Source organism: Cetorhinus maximus, chromosome 9 (assembly GCF_964194155.1).
Source record: "Cetorhinus maximus chromosome 9, sCetMax3.hap1.1, whole genome shotgun sequence".
In the NCBI taxonomy this organism is placed as follows: Eukaryota; Metazoa; Chordata; class Chondrichthyes; order Lamniformes; family Cetorhinidae; genus Cetorhinus; species Cetorhinus maximus.
In genome coordinates this window covers 30,253,059-30,271,745 of record NC_135887.1, presented here as the reverse complement: position 1 = coordinate 30,271,745, position 18,687 = coordinate 30,253,059, and the positions used below count along the sequence as shown (strand labels likewise).

Genomic DNA, 18,687 nt, shown 5'->3' with positions numbered 1-18,687 from the left:
CTGGATTTAAACCCAGAGCCCAAAAGGTGAATGCCCAGTGCCTTCCCCGCTTCACCACTGATTTATGTCCCTCTTCTACAGAAGCCCCCTCCTCCCACCGCGGGTACTTCTGAATCATCACCATTATAGGCACATTGGTGGCCTGATTGGTGTGGTTGCTGCCTTCTGTCAGACCCCTCAGGGTGTAAGATTGGAACAGTACCCACGGTGGTGGGGGCAGTGATATGGCTTGAGCTTTGTGATTGGTGTTGCTGGTGATAAAAGCTTTCTTGTCATGAGAGACACAAGTAAGTGTAAAAACTGGAATTTTATCTACTGGGCAGCATTGTGGTGTCTGATTTGCGTCTTCAAAACGGCCACTCAGAAAATTCTAAACGGGAATGGGTAACAACACTGCTCAACGAGTGCAACCAACTTGTCCAACCAATGGTTACATTATTGCTTTGAAAGAGAAGCAAGAGATAAAGGGGGAGGGATTTGCAAAATATTCAACATTTATGAAGCGAATGTTATTGTGTTTGGGCTGGAGTTTTCCAAATTGGGAACACAGGTCTAACACCTTCTGAACCATCTTTCAACCCTTTTGATTTGTTGATCCTATTGCTAGTGATGTGGTCTAGAGCTGCACACCACCTCTGTTCACCCATTCCAATGCTTCTTAATCAGCTCGCATTTGAAAGATTAAAAGGGCTTGGCAAATGTTGTTTTACCAGTTGCCTTCTATGGAGCAGGACTGGAATAGGGAATTAAAACCTGCCACACTGAAGGAATGAATTCAATACTTTGCAAAACATCACGGAGGAGATGGTGCACTATTTGATGGGATTTTTGAGGTGTGGTGTCTATATATTTGATAAATTTCTTCAGTAATGGATCAAATTTTGCAAATTATTATTTAACCAGCCTTGGTGCCTTCAATACAGTGGCTGTAGTGCCCTGGGTGTTGGAATAGAGCAGGGTATCTTGCTCACTGATGCCTTGAGCTCACAGGTAAGGTGCACATTGTAGAAATTACTTTGTTCATTTTTTTTAAGTAGGGATCTATTTTAACCCCCAACCCCTACCCTACCCTGATGCCTCAGTCAGTAAGTGCCTTGCCAGAAAGGCCCCAGGTTCAGTTACTGGTCTGTGCTGATCTCAGGCAACAAAGAGTGTTCAGGTGCTACAGAGACTCCCATGATCCTGAGTTGGAATCAGCCAGGGCTCCCCTCATTCTCTGGCATCTGCTTGTGCCATTCTTCAGCTGCTTGTTCATAATGTGTAGTAAGTCTCACACGACAGCACCCGTCCCACCAGGATTTAAAAAAAAAAATCAGCCTCCTGTTGCTGAGAAAACGGACCAATTCACTCATTAAATTTATAGACGATCTCGGTAAATCAAGGAGGGAAGAACCTGCATTGATGTTTCACCTTTCATGTCCTCAGGTTGTCCCAAGCATTTCACAGTCCAGTGAGCTCCTCTTTTGAAAAGGCAGTAGCTGCTGTTATGCAGATGAATGTAGTGGCCATTTGTATATGCCATGGTTCCACAAACATCAGATGAGATTAACAATGGTGTCATCTGCTTTGATGGTACTAGTTTAGGAAAGAACGCTGGTCAGGATATTGGGAGTGCTTCCTGTTCTTCAGATACTACAATAGGATCTTTAATGTGTGTATGAGCAAACGGAGCAATTCAGCTCAACAATGGGGCATTCCCTCAGTAGAGTATGTAATCCATCACCTGGAACATGTGGTCAGTCTTCAACCAACGACCTCCTGAGGTGAGAGTGTTACCAATGGAGCCAGACTGAAACCTAAAGGAGTTTTGTTTCTGGTGGATTCTGGGTGGGGAATGTTGCTGTATCACTTGTTGCATAACTCGCCTCACTTTGGTGGCAAAGCAGTGTTACTGTAGATCACTATCACATTAAGGTGCAATATAGCTTGTTGTCTGAGTAATGCCATCTATTTAAACTGTCAGAGAATATGGTGTCCACAAAATCATTCACAACATTGTAGTCACCTCTCATTTTGGTGGTTCTTAAATTCCAGAAAATAAATATATTTAACTTTCTTATTGTAAAGAAGAGGTGTAGAATGTAGCTCTAAAATGAATAATAGTGAGCTTGCAGTGACTGTAAGACAACAAATGGTTAATGATGCAGAGATGCCAACGCCCCCCTTATAAATCAAGAGAGAAACTCTGGATATAAATCACGAGTAGTTATTTTTTCAAAAACTAAACCAATATGGATTGACAGTTGATTTATAAATCTCATTAGTGACTTATCTTACAGATCAGAGTTCTTTACAAAGTATATTTTACTGCATAAATGCTTTCAGAATACGTTTAACTCCTACCTGTCATCAACATATTGCTATGCATCTCTGTTTAAGGATACGTGAAACAGTGCAATGTACAAAGTGTATTTGTCCTGAGAACATCTTAACGACCTTCTATGCGAACGCCCCCCTTCCTACTGCAAAGCAATCAAGGGTGTGTAAACGTGCCATAGTGAAGCCCAGTGCAGCAACCGGGAAAAATAATATCCAGAAAGCTCAAGAGATGTTTGCACCTGGCGTACACTAAAACAAAGACAGGTGTGTGAAGACACCTGTCAAAACAATGTATTTGCAGCTTTCGTCCATTGACGACATAATTTTCCCTTTTTTGGTACAAAGCACTGGTACTGCTTTACTTGCTCCTGTGAGTAAAATGACTCTGCAGCCGTTAGTAAACAAGGCACTTCTTAATTCCCAATTTTGTGTACATTTATCTAGTACATTAATTATAAATAGGTGTAGTCAATTAAAATGCCTCTCAATTTAAATGATAAACTCACACCTAAGCCTCCTTGGAACAATTCCCCCTCAACAGATCAGTCCCCGTCATCTCTCAATTCCCAGATTTGACTGTAGCGCTGAGTAGCTTTGTTACAACCGATCACAGGCTTAGTGCAGCCTGTCATTGGGACAAAATTTTGCATCTGCTTCTAAGTGGAATTTGGGCTCATTTCCACACTTAACCTGTCCAGCCTTTGTGCAAAACACGCTGGTAGAAAAACAAAATCTGAGATTTGAAAGTTCCATCATGAGTAAGAATCAATTTTACCTATAATTTGTATGAGACACTAAATCCACAAGAGTTGACGTAGTTGATGATGAATTTATGATCTGGATTCAATCAGTCAATCACTGCAAGGGCAAAGTCGAACCTTTTGTATCAACATCATGAGAAATGCCTGCTAGGTTTACTGATTAAAATCATTGTTCGGTATTTGTATTTAATAATGTACCAGTATGTCTCCATGGCATTCCTCATGACCTGAATTTGTTAGAATGAGTACAAGTCAACAATGGGAGTCCTTACTGGACTGATTCGAAATCCAACCCCAGGTTTTTCAAGGGGCAGGCCTCTTGGATAGCTCAGACACCTGCAATAATTTTATTTTAAAATCTTCCTGACCTCAATAATTGTCATTTTAACCCGCAACTCCCTTCAAGTTTATATTTTGGTGCCTCTAAATCAGTTAGCTACTAGACAAACACTGTAGATTGCTGTTGTGCAAGGAAGGAACACAGCCATTAGTTCAAACAGGAGCCATCTTGTCCACCCATGTTTTTCACTCTTAACTGTTGTAAGGAGCGGATGAAGAAACTTAAAATTTTATTTTTAAGACATGAGTGAATCTCTTATGGCCTTGCTCATTGTTAGTGGGGAGGAAATGTCTTTGTTGTAACAGACCACAATAGTTGTGGGGGGGGAGGCTTGGATGCCTACAGTGCCATCAGTGGACTGAATTGGGGATGTCAAGTAATAAAAGTAATAGAACCAGGCATTGCCATTACATAGTGAGTGTATATTTTTTTATTCGTTCATTTATTGCCCATCCCTAATTGCCCTTGAGAACTGAGTGGCTTGCTAGGCCATTTCAGAGGGCATTTAAGAGTCAACCACATTGCTGCAGGTCTGAAGTCATATGCAGGCCAGACCAGGTAAGGAGGGCAGATTTCCTTCCCTAAAGGGAAGGAAATGATGTACTCTTGGCTGAGAGCCCAGAAATCCATTAGCCTGTTGAAACGCCTGATCCCCAGAGGAAAAATAACTTGATTGACAATGATTTCATGGTCATCATTAGACATTTAATTCCAGATTCTTTATTAAATTCAAATTTCACCACCTGCCATGGTGGGATGCGAATCCGGGTTCCCAGAGAATTACCTGGGTATCTGGAGTGCTAGTCCAGTGACAATACCGCTACACCACTGCCTCCCCTACAATCACATCACAAAACATCACTGAATTGTGCAAACAAGAACTGGCTTTAACAAATGGGAAGTCTTAAGGACTTTTTATGATCTGTGAGTTATTCTCCTGTAGAGGTGCACACAGGGCAGTCAAGACAGAGTTGACCTAAGGGATAACTGGACCAGGGTTCATAGATTTAATTCAGTGTTCATTTTGAATTCATACATTTCGTCCATTGTAAACCTGTCACTCTGTAATTACAGCTTCCCTCGAATGGTAATGCTGCAGTTGCTATTTAAAGGTGGGGATAGGAATGGACAAAAGTTGTCAGGAAATGTATGTGGATGCAAGATATTTGACATATAGTAAGCAATCTGTGCATTGAAATACGTCAGGCTGGATTTTTTATTAATTTATTAATTTATTAATTTTGCTTCCAATCTCCACCCCTCCATCAGCTTCACATGGTCCATCTCTGACACTTCTCTTCCCTTCCTTGACCTCTCTGTCTCAATTTCTGATGATAGACTGTCCACCAATATCCATTACAAGCCTACCGACTCCCACAGCTACCTCGACTACAGCTCCTCACACCCCGCTTCCTGTAAAGACTCCATCCCATTCTCTCAGTTCCTTCGCCTCCGTCGCATCTGTTCTGATGACGCTACCTTCAAAAACAGCTCCTCTGACATGTCCTCCTTCTTCCTTAACCGAGGTTTTCCATCCACGGTCGTTGACAGGGCCCTCAACCGTGTCTGGCCCATATCCCGTGCATCCTCCCTCACGCCTTCTTCTCCTTCCCAGAAACATGATAGGGTCCCCCTTGTCCTCACTTATCACCCCACCAGCCTCCGCATTCAAAGGATCATCCTCCGCCATTTCCGCCAACTCCAGCATGATGCCACCACCAAACACATCTTCCCTTCACCCCCCTTGACGGCATTCCGTAGGGATCGTTCCCTCTGGGACACCCTGGTCCACTCCTCCATCACCCCCTACTCCTCAACCCCCACTTATGGCACCTCCCCATGCCCACGCAGAAGATGCAACACCTGCCCCTTCACTTCCTCTCTCCTCACCGTCCAAGGGCCCAAACATTCCTTTCAAGTGAAGCAGCATTTCACTTGCATTTCCCCTAACTTAGTCTACTGCATTCGTTGCTCCCAATGCGGTCTCCTCTACATTGGAGAGACCAAACGCAAACTGGGCGACCGTTTTGCAGAACACCTGCGGTCTGTCCGCAAGAAAGACCCAAACCTCCCTGTCGCTTGCCATTTTAACACTCCACCCTGTTCTCTTGCCAACATGTCTGTCCTTGGCTTGCTGCATTGTTCCAGTGAAGCCCAACGCAAACTGGAGGAACAGCACCTCATCTTCCGACTAGGCACTTTACAGCCCTCTGGGCTGAATATTGAATTCAACAACTTCAGATCTTAAACTCCCCCTCCCCCCATCCCCACCCCGTTTCTTTTTCCCCCCCACCCGTTTTTTTTCAATAATTTATATAGATTCTTCTTTCCCCACCTATTCCATTATTTTTAAATCTAAAACTAAAACCTTTAGTCTTTCCACCCCACCCCCACTAGAGCTGTACTTTGAATATCCTGTTTTCCATTCTTAATTAGCACTTTTCTCAGACAAAGACCACCACCTTCAACACCTCTTTGACCCTTTTGTCTGTGACATCTTTGGATTATCTGCTCACACCACACCCTCAATGTGTCTCTTCCCCCCCCCCCGCCCACCTTAAACCAATTTATATTTCTCCCTTGTTGAAACTATGCTGCAGTTCTGCCGAAGGGCCATGGAGGCTCGAAACGTTAACTGATTTCTTCTCCGCCGATGCTGCCAGACTTGCTGAGTTTTTCCAGGTAATTCTGTTTTTGTTTTGTTTTGGATTTTTGCTGAGTTGGGATGACTTGGGAACCCTTTACAAATGGCAGCGGGTCCTGATTCCAGGGTTTTCGACCCCATTCCTGGGGTTTCCGATTTTTACGAGTGCCTTTTAAGGGTGCAGGCTGGTTTGGGTCATGAGCCTGCACCCTGCACACCTGAACTGGCCGGCTCCATTATGAGGATAGCCATATCCTGGTCCTCTGCAATTTTCATGGAGTCCGGCCGGTTTTTCAAAGAGTGGTGGTTCTGTCAAGCCACTGTGTATTGTTGACTGAGAGCCCAGAAATCCATTAACCTGTTGAAACACCTGATCCCCAGAGAAAAAAATAACTTGATTGATAGCTCTGCCTCTCTGATCTATGTTGTAAAAGGAGGGTTTTTTTAAGGAAAGTGGATAAGTTATCAATGAATGATTTTTTAAAGTTTGTTTTTCCACATACTACTGTCACTATATCGTTCATGGTCTTTATACTGTAAACAGTGTGTGAATGGGCATGGAAGTGCATAGCTTGGCATGAGAGGCCATAGGGGTTGTTTGGGGATGTGTGCCTTAGCATGGGGGCCATAGAGGTTCGGTGGGGGGCATATCATGGCATGGAGGGGTATGAGGAACCACAGGGGTTGCTTGGGGGGCATAGTTTGGCATGAGAGGCCATAGGGGATAGGTGGGGGGAATAAGGTCATGTGGATAAGACAGGGGGAGTATGTGTGGGCTAGGGGGGGATGTGAGGGCTGGAGGAACTTTCTGTTTTTATTATAAATGTGACCAAGTCCCACAGCACTGAGGCAGGCCTTTTAAACAGCCCACCTCAGCAATGGTAGCCCCTGTGGGTGCCTCTGAAATTTTTCCTCGGTCAGCTGGCCCTTCTGCAGCCCGCACCCGCCCCCCTGCACAATGAAAATCCCATCCTTGTAGGCACTTACTTTCAAAGTGGGCGGGCAGAGCTGGGCATTTTCCCAACTCCCGCTACCCGCCTCGAGGATGAAAATCAAGCCCGTCATGTTTATGTTTGGAGTATCGCTTTGTTTTGTAACTTTGTCATATCAAACTGACTCGGGGTGATTTTAACCTGACCTGCCTATTAGGTACTTGTGTGAGTTATGCTAAAACATAACTTTCAACTCTTCTTCAAAACAAATGGACACTTGTGTAAAAACAGCAGGATGTAAGATGTGACTGTTAGGCATTTGTATGCAATGTTTCCTCTAAGTGTGGCCATCCAGCCATATTAACAGAATTGTCCAGTGCAACAGTGGGCCGTCCACAGTGAAGAGAAAATAGAGGGAACATTTTTTCTATGTGAACTATGCCAATCGGCATAGTAAGTGTAGTCTTGGTGATTTTTACTGTAACTGATTACCTCCCAGGACTTCAGACACATCTGATCCCTTGGAAATTCTGGAGTTCATGAGCATTAGTTTCCCAAACTTATATTGATTTACAGAATTGACTTTCCACTTTGTAAATTTTTGCACCGGGAGATGAACATGGAGTGTCGATCTATCACAAGTCAGTGTACAATAGTGAGCTGTGATTACTACGCAAAGAGAGATGGCATTGCAGAAGCTACTCGGACTCTAGGCAGACTAGGAGCCAATGATTTATTTCCTGCGATGTTAAGGGAAAGTTGAGAAAGAAATAGTGGAGACTCTGAAAGTGGGAAATTGATTTTGGAGAATGGTCAAAAATGGAGACCAGGAAAAGGCAGGAAATTGTAAGCCTGTTAGTCTTACTGAATTTGTTGGTTAAACTACTCAAATCCATAATACATTATTAAACACTTGGAGAAACTGGAATTAACCAAGACCTGAAACCTACTAAAGTGGGCAATCTGCAACTGATTGCTGGTATTGCCCTTCGCATCATAAGGAGGCAATTACATCAAGAGTAAAATAGACAAAGCAGACCAGTGACCCTCGTCGCCATCTCTTCCAGAAAGAGCCAGCAACAAAAAAGCTCAAGTTGAAGGGCAGCTTCTCACATAATCTCCAGCCCCTAGGCTGTAACCCCCCACAGCTGCCACCGTGCTGATTGGTCAACACATCGACAGATAAAAGCACACGAGTTGTTAAGTGACCCAGAGGAATCCCTCTTAATAAGAGCTGGGAAAACATGGCCTATTTGGCTGTGTCCCAATCGCCTCAGGACTGGCGTCAGTGGCTGCAAATCCCTTATGCAGAAACGGGGATACAGCCAAAAGAATTCTGTCGACTGACTGTGGAGAGCCGTTCCAAAGTGGTGAAACATCTCCTGAAATCCCCCCCACTATCGGAGTCAAGCAACCCTGAAGATCTTCAACTCTTTATCCAGAGCCTGCATGGAACAGTGATGAGGGAAGGTGTAGCAACATGACAAGAGAGAGAACAAGCTGTATTTGATGAATCATATAGAATTCATTGAAGAAAATACAGTGGATGAAGCTTACGCAGATCTTCAAAAAGCTCATGATGAGGTACCATATAAAAAAACTTAAGATAAGGCTGAATGGAAACCTGATAAATGTGGCACGTGGATTTGAGGAGTTGAGGTAAGAGAAAGAATCATGGACTGGATGGAGGGATGTGTTATCTGTCTTTAAATGGTAACAATGGTGAATTGTTCTGCACTGACCTCTGGTGGTTCTGCAATCCCCATGTCCGGCTCTTGAGGGAAAAGTTTACAAAGTCTAAAGCTGATTTGGTAAATCAATCTCCATTTGATGATGGCCAACAGGAGTCTATGTTGGAGTCGCTCTTGTGTTTATATATTGTGTCGTGTGGGACTCGAGTTGTGTTTGGACCATATAGAGTAGGGGTGACAGATTCCCATCTCTGAAGAACCTGATGAGTTTTTAATGTGCTTTGAACTTTACCATTTATTTGCTCGAGTTCACACATGGTAAGAATTATTGAGCTCAATTCAATTCAATAATTTGCCATGGTGGGATTTAGACTTGCAATTCTAAGATGCCTAGTGTCATAACCACTACACTCCTGCACCCAATGTAGGTGGCAATGGGATTAGTATCTCTCACTACTCATTGCTTATTCTGATGTAACTTTAGGATATTTTAACACACCATAGCCTCTTGCAGTGCTTTTGCCACACTTCCCAGAAGTCATCTAATGTACCCTACAAACTGGAAGCACCGGCCATGTGGGTTTCTACCCTTGCAGGGACCTCACACCTTTACAGTTCTCATGACGCTGGACTGAGGGTAATGCTGTCTGCACTTCTTCTCTTCAAATCACTCTGAAAGTCAGTATTATTAAAGCATCAACACTTCGAATTGTGTTTGGATTCTGAATTAACCACCTTGTATTATTGACACGGATTATACCAATCAGACACATACAAAACAGTACAAACTCTCATATAATGGCAGAAAAAAACTGTCGTGTCTTTTAACCCCCTACATGAACAGTAGCAGTATTGAGAGCATTTACCAAGTCTGTCAAAGTTCCTGCTTTAATTTTGGTCCTGTTTAACCCAGGATGACCCTGATAGCCACACTTCTCATGGTTCAGCCTTTCTCTCTGTCTCCCACTGGAGGCCTAAATATCCCATTGACCTTTAAGCTGCCGAGAATGGATTATTAATGCTTGACATTTCCTTTGACTGGGTCTCCCATTTTCAGGTTGAATGAACCCCAGGTGAAAGATGCTCATATCAAATAGAATTTTCTTGGCTTAATTAACACATTTTAAAACTGTATAGAAATTGAAACCTAAAGCCATTTCCCAGAAGTCAGATCCATTGGAGCTGGATGGCCATCTTAGACCTGCCTTAGGTTTACATTTAAACAGAGCACACTGTACTAATGTATATTTATACATAAAGTGAGCCTATCTCTACCTATACACAGTGGCAAACATTTATACATGGTGATAAAGTCTAATAATTAGAAAATAGAGACAATACATCTGTACACACTGAATAGCATATAATGACTTACATATAGTGACCTTTAAAGAAAAGATTTATATATCACAACTTCAGGATGTCCCAAATTGCTTCATGGTCAATGAAGCACTTTTAAAATGAGATTAGACTGCATGGTTCATGAAGAGAAATGGGAGAAAATTTAAAAGGCCAAATGATTGGAGTAACATTTCATGATCTTGTGTCTGTTTGGAACTGTAAATGAGGCAAAAAGAATATTGAGGTCAGTCAGTTGCTCCCTCTGAGGGAGTGAGAGGGGTGCAAGTTGCTCCCTCTGTGGCGGGGTGAGGTGGGGTTGGAAATTAGGTGGCTTTATAAAACCTGGACAAATCAAGCACATTATAAGAACTCCAGCTCCTATCAAAAACACTAAAAACATTGTACAGAAAGTAGTGTCATAATTCATTGAATTCTACAAACCTCCGCGCGTTCCTTCTGATCAAATGATCGTTGTATGGTTGGAGGATGGATTCTACCTCCAGTCTTGATTAGTTTTGATTATTTGGGGCAGGGGTTGGGGGCTCATGGAACTTACATTTAAGGACATACAAATAAAGTCACAAAGTCAGGTGAGGCAGGCAGAGTTCATTAATATCCAAAACTAGGTCCTTGCAAGGGCCTTAGTTAGTTCACTAACACATGCAGACCCGTCTCAAAAATCTCCCTAAGCCCGCAATGGTGACAGACCTCATTATAAATTAATTTATAAATCACCATGTCCAAGTGTCACTTCCTGTGTTCAAACTGGAAGCAGGAAAATTCGAGAGCTGAAGAGTCTTGGTGGTACATTCAGGATTAATAATATGTTTCTATTTATCAGGCACTGTAGTTTGAGGAGGTGACCATGCTATTTCATATATTCTGTGAAAGTCGTTTGTCTAGATGTTCTTTGTCACATATCCAGGTAAAGCAGTGTTCCTCCCCTGCACTGACCCCTGCTGATGTTACAAACTGAAGAGGGCCCAGGTCCTGGTGCCAAATAAACCCTCACAGAATCTCACAGTGCAGAAGAGGCCCATCGAGTCTGCACCGACATATGAGAAACACCTGGCCTACCTACCTAATCCCATTTACCAGCACTTGGCCCATAGCCTTGAATGTTATGACGTGCCAAGTGCTCATCCAGGTACTTTTTAAAGGATGTGAGGCAACCCACATCCATCACCCTCCCAGGCAGTGCATTCCAGACCGTCACCACACTCTGGTTAAAAAAGGTTTTCCTCACATCCCCCCCTAAACCTCCTGCCCCTCACCTTGAACTTTTGTCCCCTCGTGACTGACCCTTCAACTAAGGGGAGCAACTGCTCCCTATCCACCCTGTCCATGCCCCTCAATCTTGTACACCTCGATCAGGGCACCCCTCAGTCTTCTCTGCTCCAATGAAAACAGCCCAAGTCTATGCAACCTCTCTTCATAACTTAAATGTTTCATCCCAGGTAACATCCTGGTGAATCTCCTCTGCACCCCCTCCAGTGCAATCACATCCTTGCTATAATGTGGCAACCAGAACTGCACACACTACTCCAGTTGTGGCCTCACCAAGGTTCTATGCAACTCCAACATGACCTCCCTACTTTTGTAATCTATGCCTCGATTGATAAAAGCAAGTGTCCAATTTGCCTTTTTCACCACCCCATTAACATGCCCCTCCGCCTTCAGAGATCTATGGACACACATGCCAAGGTCCTTTTGTTCCTCAGAACTTCCTAGAGCTTAAAACAAATAAGGTTCTTTTACCCACTGCAGTTGTGTCTTTAAATGTGGCGATGAGCAAGGTAGTAACTGGGATTTGAATGCAGCCCATTCGAGTTCTTATTCAGTTCTTCCTCTCCAACTTCTTCTCCTCAACTGAAATATTTCTCTGCTTTTTATCTTTCAAGACTGGGTGTCATTCCAGATTAAAGACAATTACGTTCACCAATTTCCTAAAGCTATACCGCCTTGCCTCGGTCATTCTGACATTGTGTGCAATTCCTTAAAGTTGTACCCCTATTGCAGATAGAGCTCTCAGAAACCTGTGGCTTGTATGGAAAGATAGTGCCCTCTGCAGCTAAAATCATTGCCTACAATTCCAGGGTAAGGGATTTCCCACAGCAACTGGAGATGAACTTGAGAGGGGGGTAAATTCAGTTGTTATGATCCATGTTGGAACAAACGACATGGGTAGGAACAGGGAGAAGGTCCTACTGAACAAGTATCGGGATTTGGCTTGGAATTGAAAAGCGGGACCAATGATCTCTGGATTATTGCCTGAGCTACATGCAAACTGGCAAAGGAGCAGACAGGTCAGGAAAATTGTGGCCAAAGAGCTGGTGTGGGGAAGAAAGGTTCCTTTTCATAGGATACAGGCACCAGTTCTGGGACATGAAATGGATGTACTGATGGGATGAGCTCCACCCAACCCAAGATAGGATCCATGTCCCAGTGGAAAAGATAAATAGGGAAGTGGCAAAGGCTTTAAACTATTAAGTGGAGGAGGAATCTAAAAGAAACGTAAGCAGTCTAAAGGTAAATAGAGCAGGCCAGAAGAACATATCAAAGAATAAAGTAAGGGAAGACGTTGATGGTAAGGGGGTAAATGGAGTTCTAGAACTGGTCAAACATAAAGTACGAGGAATTCCAATGAGAAATGAGTTCAAAGGTCTGTACAGCAATGCACATCACAACATAATACAACAGGGGATTTGGAGGCAATTATATGTTGGGAGGAACCAGACAAAATAAGGATTAGTGAGGCATGGCTACAGAAAATTCAGGACTGGGGATGAAACATTTCAGAGTATAACATACTCAGAAAAAATAGAGAGGGAAATGGGGAGGTGGAGTAGCTGCACTAATTAGAGATAACAGAGGAAATAAGGGTCATTTCTATCAGCAAAGCACAAATAGAACCCATATGGACATAAATAAAAATAATAAATGAGCCATTGCATTAATAGTCTACAGACCATCTAATAGTGCAAGGGAGGCAGAGGAAGAAATCTGTAGACAATTAGGAAATTGAGTAAAAAAAAAACACAATAATAATCATGGGGGATTTCAACTACTCTGATATTAATTGGACAGAAGAGGTAGGTAAAGAGGATAAGGGAATGGAGTCCCCACAGGATGTACAGGACTGCTTTCTAACCCAATATGTAAAAAATTCAACAAGGGAATATTCATTATTGTATTTAGTGATAGGGAATGAACCAGAGCTTATATGAGAAGTAAGGGAACATCTAGGCAATAGTGACCATAATATATTGAGCTCTAAGATGATGGTAGTGAAGGGCATTAGTACGACAAACATCAAGTTAATGGTTTGGAGAAAATCTGCTTTTGAGGGTCTGAGAGTAGAACTTGTGGAAAATAAAGTGGGCAACTAGATTGGAAAACAATGATGTAGGACAACATTTTTTTAAAAAATGGTGTTCAACACTAGTGGGACTCCGATGAATAAGGAGGGTTAGGAAAGAGACATACATTATTATATAGACAACAGAGGAGTGCAGAATAAGAAGGAAGAGATTGGGAAAGAAGTTTTAATAAAAGCAACTCCGAAACCAAAGAGGAACTATCAAAATTAAATTATCAAGGAACATAAAACACAATAGTGAAATATTTTGCGGCACGTCAATATAAAGGAAGCCTGTGATGGGAATAGGATCATTAAGGGGCAGATAGGATAATACCACAGGTAATGATAGAGAGATGGCAGAAATATTAAATAATTATTTTGCTTTGGCATTAAACAGGGAGATAGAACAGTAAACATGGTGTTGAATGATAAGATGAGCAATGAATGCATTTAAAATAATAAAAAAGCATTTATCAAATAAGCTAAACAAACTCAAAGAGGAAGCTCCTGATCCAATGGATTACATGCACATATTTTAAAAGAAACTATGGAACAGATAGCAGAAACTTAACTACGCATACTTAATAATTCAGTAGAAAAAGATATAGTGCCAGAGGACTGGCAGATAGCTTCCATTTAAGAAGTGGGGACAGGATTGTCCAGGAAATTGTAGACCAGTCAGCCTAACATCAGTGGTAGGAAAATAACGGAACTCCTACTAAATAAGAGAATAGAAGAACATCTAGAAATGAGAAATATAATAATGAATAGTCAGCATGGATTTCAAAAGGGAATAAATTGATTTGACCAAACTGTATGTAATATAATACTCCTCCCTCACTCTGTTACACTTTCTCGCTTTGTCCACTACCAGTGTCAGTACCTGTCCTGCCAGTGTCTATAGCTCCCCTCCACCTGTCCCCTGCCATTATCAGTATCTACCCAGCTCGGTTTTGCCAACATCAGTAGAATCATAGAACAGCTACAGTACAGAAGGAGGTCATTCGGCTTGTTGAGTCCTCGCCTTCTCTCTCAGTCCGTTAGTCCCAACCTCCCACCCTTTCCCTGTAATCCTATGAATTCCCCAGGTACTTATCCAATTCCCTTTTGAAAGCCACAATTGAATCTGCCTCCACCACCCTTTCAGGCAAAGCATTCCAGATCGTAACTAATCTCTGTCAACTTTAGTTCTTTTGCCAATCGCCTTCACCCTGTGTCCCCTGGTTCTTCACCCCACTGATCATTATACAGCATATCCACTATCCAAATACGTTGGATCTAACCTTTTCCCCTCCACCCACTGCGACCCACCCTCCCGCATTTATACTTCTGATTTTTAACCTTTGCATCTCCTTTCATGGAGAAGTGGCTGATTACTGGGCTAAAGGAGAGGGGGAGGTTGGGAAAGGAGTAACTAACTGAAGGACAGAGTTGTCATTTAATAAAGGGAAACAAATTTTCAGGGGAGAGAAGATACCCTGTCGCACAGTGGAATAAAGTGGAAATGGGGACATCCGTGAACTGGCCACCACCCTAGTCTCAGGACATATTTCCAGTATACTGTGGCTATCTCCGTCTCCATGCTAACTGTGTTCTCCTCATTTCTAGGTAAAAGTACAACAGGGTTTATTGGTGAACTCAGCAACATCTCTCAACATTCACACGTTTCAAAGCGGCTTCTTTTTTCTATAATACACGATAAAGCAGGTAACACATTTTACATGTTCTCTCGGGAGCATAGAGGGGAGGTGGTCATGACACAGTGGTCAGTACAGCGAGGGTCCTCATAGGACCTTTACTGAGGGGAGCAGCAAAGGTTGATGGTCAAGGGACTGTGCAACTGTTTTAGGGTATGGCAGAGTAGCAGGCTCCCAAAGTGGGGCTAGCAGTTATTATGTGTGGTTGTGTCACACAGACAGACAGGTCCCAATTGTCTGAGGATGCAGCTTTCTGTCGAATCCTGAAATTGCACAAGTAGATTTTGCCTGCCCTGAAATTTAATTGCAGCCTAAATTCTGATTGACAACAGGCTGGATTTTTTCCTGAGTTCCTGCTGCTAGCAGGAGAGTCTCCGCCATAATTGCTTGTCTCTGGAAATCCCGGGAAGCTCCAAGTGAGAAAGCTCGTGCTACTGCTCTTCCTTCGGTATGATGGCATCAATTTATATTATACATAAAACTGAACCTTTCCCCTCATTCCCTCAAAGTGAAGCACTTGTCCCAGGGCCTTTCTGATCTGTAAGCTTCGCATAGAAGACCCAGTGTCCTACTGTACTAGTAGACTCATGAACAGCAGCAGTCACATCAAACTCAGCAACACTCGCAGTATTTAACCACCTCCTAATTAACTTATTCCTGAGATTCTTTCTGGACCTATACACTTTAACTTGTGTAACTGAAACTCTACTTCACTTCTGAGCTGTTCCTTTCTGCTAGTGTTGATTTGATTAACTACCTACTGGTTGTTGCTGGTCAGGAAGCAGTGGCATAATGGTATTGTCGCTCGACTAGTAATCCAGAGACCCAGGTTCGAATCCAACCATGGAAGATGGTGAAATTTGTAATCAATAAAAAGTAATGATGACCTTGAACTAATTGTCGTAAAAGCCCATCTGGTTTGCTAATGTCCTTTACCTTGTCTAGCCTGCATGTGACTCCAGACCTACAGCAATGGGCCCAATGATGGGGGACCCCAGCATGTCTGTACAAAAGATAAGGCTGAAACACTTGCTACAAGCCAGACCAGCATCACAGGTACCAATCTTCAGCCAATTCAATTAATTCAAAGTGATATCAAGAAACGGCTGAAGGCACTGGATACTGCAAAGGCTATGGGCCCTGACAATATTCCGGCAATTGTATTGAAGACTTGCGCTCCATCAGTCTGCTCTCGATTATCAGTAAAGTGATGGAAGGGGTCATCAACAGTGCTATCAAGTGGCAGTTGCTTAGCAATAACCCAGTTTGGGTTCCGCCAAGGCCACTCAGCTCCTGACCTCATTACAGCCTTGGTTCAGACATGGACAAAAGAGTTGAACTCCAGAAGTGAGGTGAGAGTGACTGGCCTTGACATCAAAGCAGCATTTGATTGAGTATGGCATCAAGGAGCCCTAGCAAAACTGGAGTCAATGGGAATCAGGGGGAAAACTCTCCACTGGATGGAGTCCTACCTAGCACAAAGGAAGATGGTTGTGGCTGTTGGAGGTCAGTCATCTCAGCTCCATGACATCACTGCAGGGGTTCCTCAGGGTAGTGTCCTCGGCCCAACCATCTTCAGCTGCTTCATCACTGATCTTCCTTCCATCATAAGGTTAGAAGTGAAGGTCATAGAAGGGGATGTTTGCTGATAGCACAAATGTTTAGCACCATTCGCGACAACTGAGATACTGAAGAGTCCATGTCTAAATGTAGCAAGAACGGGATATTATCCAGGCTTGGACTGACAAGTGGCAAGTAACATTCATGCCACACAAGTGCCAGGCAATGACCATCTCCAACAAGAGAGAATCTAACCATTGCCCCTTGACATCCAATGGCATTACCATCACTGAACCCCCCACTATCAACATTCTGGGAGTTACCATGACCAGAGCCTGAACTGGACTAACCACATAAAAACTGTGGCTACAACAGTAGGTCACAGGCTAGGAATCCTGGAAGTTACTCACCTCCCGACTCCCTAAAGCCTGTCCACATCTACAACGCACACGTCAGAGGTGTGTCTCCACTTGCCTGGATGAGTGCAACTCCAACAATGCTTGAGAAGCTTGGCACCATCCAGGACAAAGCCCGTTTGAATGGCACCCCATCGACAAACATTCACTCCCTCAACCAAAGACGCACAGTAGCAGCACTGTGTACTATCTGCAGGATGCACTGCAGGAACTCACCAAGGTTCCTTAGACAGCACCTTCCAAACCCATGACCACTACCATCTAGAAGGACTAGGGCAGCACATAGATGGGAACACCACCACCTGGAAGTTCCCTCCAAGCCACCCACCATCTTGATTTGGAAATATATCGCTGTTTCTTCACTGTCGCTGGGTCAAAATCCTGGAACTCTCTCCCTATCAGCACAGTGGGTGTACCTACACCACAGGGACTGCAGCGATTCAAGAGGGCGAATCACCTTGTCAAAGGCAATTAGTGATGGGCAATAAATGCTGCAGTGAGCCAGTGAAGCCCACATCCTTGAATGAATAAAAAAAATCTAAATCTATCTCAAACATTTCCCTGATGGGGTTGGTTATATAATTGCGATTTCACGAGGCTGTTGAGATGGGCTATGTAATGTTATACTCATTATAGAGACCAGTCACATAACCAGTGACTGCTTATTAAAGTTGGGCACATAAGTGCATTGTTTGCAGTGACCAGGTTTATAATTGTGCACAGTTTATCACAACCTTTGCACAATTGTGCAGTAGTTACAAATAAGTCTGGTGAACTGACAAAGCTTCTACATTTCTCATCAATAACTGATGTGTAATCTATAAGAAGTGTATATACAGTAACACAAGGCGAAATAAAACATATGTCATTATCCCCAGCAAGGTATTGTATTAGTAAGTAACTCTCAGTTATTAACTATCAAGGAAGATCCTTAAGGAAATTGAGCATGATTCCTTGCTACAGCTTCTAGAACCAGTAGACACTAGTTCGAGCGTAGGAAAAGGAATGTCTCCCGACTGACTGACTGTCTGGGAGGTGGTGAATGTGTGGAACAGGTTGCCTGAGTAGACAGTGGGTACAGATGGTAAGGAAAAAGTTAAGGGAGAATTGGATAGATTTTTGGTGGAGCGATGCTTAAGGGTTTTAGTTTTGGGATTCGTTAGCTGGACTGCAGTCTTGCCTAGCTGTATACTTTTCAACATTCCAATATCAGTAACTTGTTGTTGATCAATGAATAATTTGATTTTATTGTGAGAATGTTCAGCCTTTTTAAATGACATCCTGATGTTCCAATGAGGCTTCTCAAATAAAAGAAAAAAAATCCGCTTTCTCTTTCCAGAGAGTTGCAGCAGGTTGGAGCCACTGTAGTGAGCAGTGTCACAGTAATAGTCTCCCCATTATCACTGCTGAGCATGGAGGGAGGAATATTAAGGAGTCATATTCCACGGAAGGGCTGTTTTGGGGTAATTTGCTCTTAAAGGATGATGTTACAATACAGCACAGTGTTAACCTGGAGCATTGGGTAGTTTGTCGGCCTGCTGGATTTAATTTTGCCAGATAAAATTTGATCAGTAGCTCTTTGAAATAACGTGCCGTGTGGCCAACCCCACTCGAGGCTGACAGTA

The 18,687-nt window shown here is 43.1% G+C and overlaps 1 protein-coding gene across 11 annotated transcripts in view; it reads left to right on the top strand.

The window, feature by feature from the left end:
• gtf2ird1 (GTF2I repeat domain containing 1) overlaps positions 1-18,687 on the top strand; it is a 200,237-nt gene that overhangs the window by 78,675 nt on the left and 102,875 nt on the right. For 8 of the 11 annotated variants that reach the window (XR_013577523.1, XR_013577522.1, XM_078548429.1 and 5 more), the window contains exon 7: positions 14,998-15,096. The exons of the other annotated variants lie outside the window; for them this stretch is intronic. Coding sequence is in view for 6 of the 8 variants with exons in the window: in XM_078548429.1 (XP_078404555.1) it covers positions 14,998-15,096 (99 nt within the window). In the remaining 2 variants the exon portion in view is untranslated. The remainder of the gene's footprint in view (positions 1-14,997; positions 15,097-18,687) is intronic. 11 annotated transcript variants of the gene reach the window in all.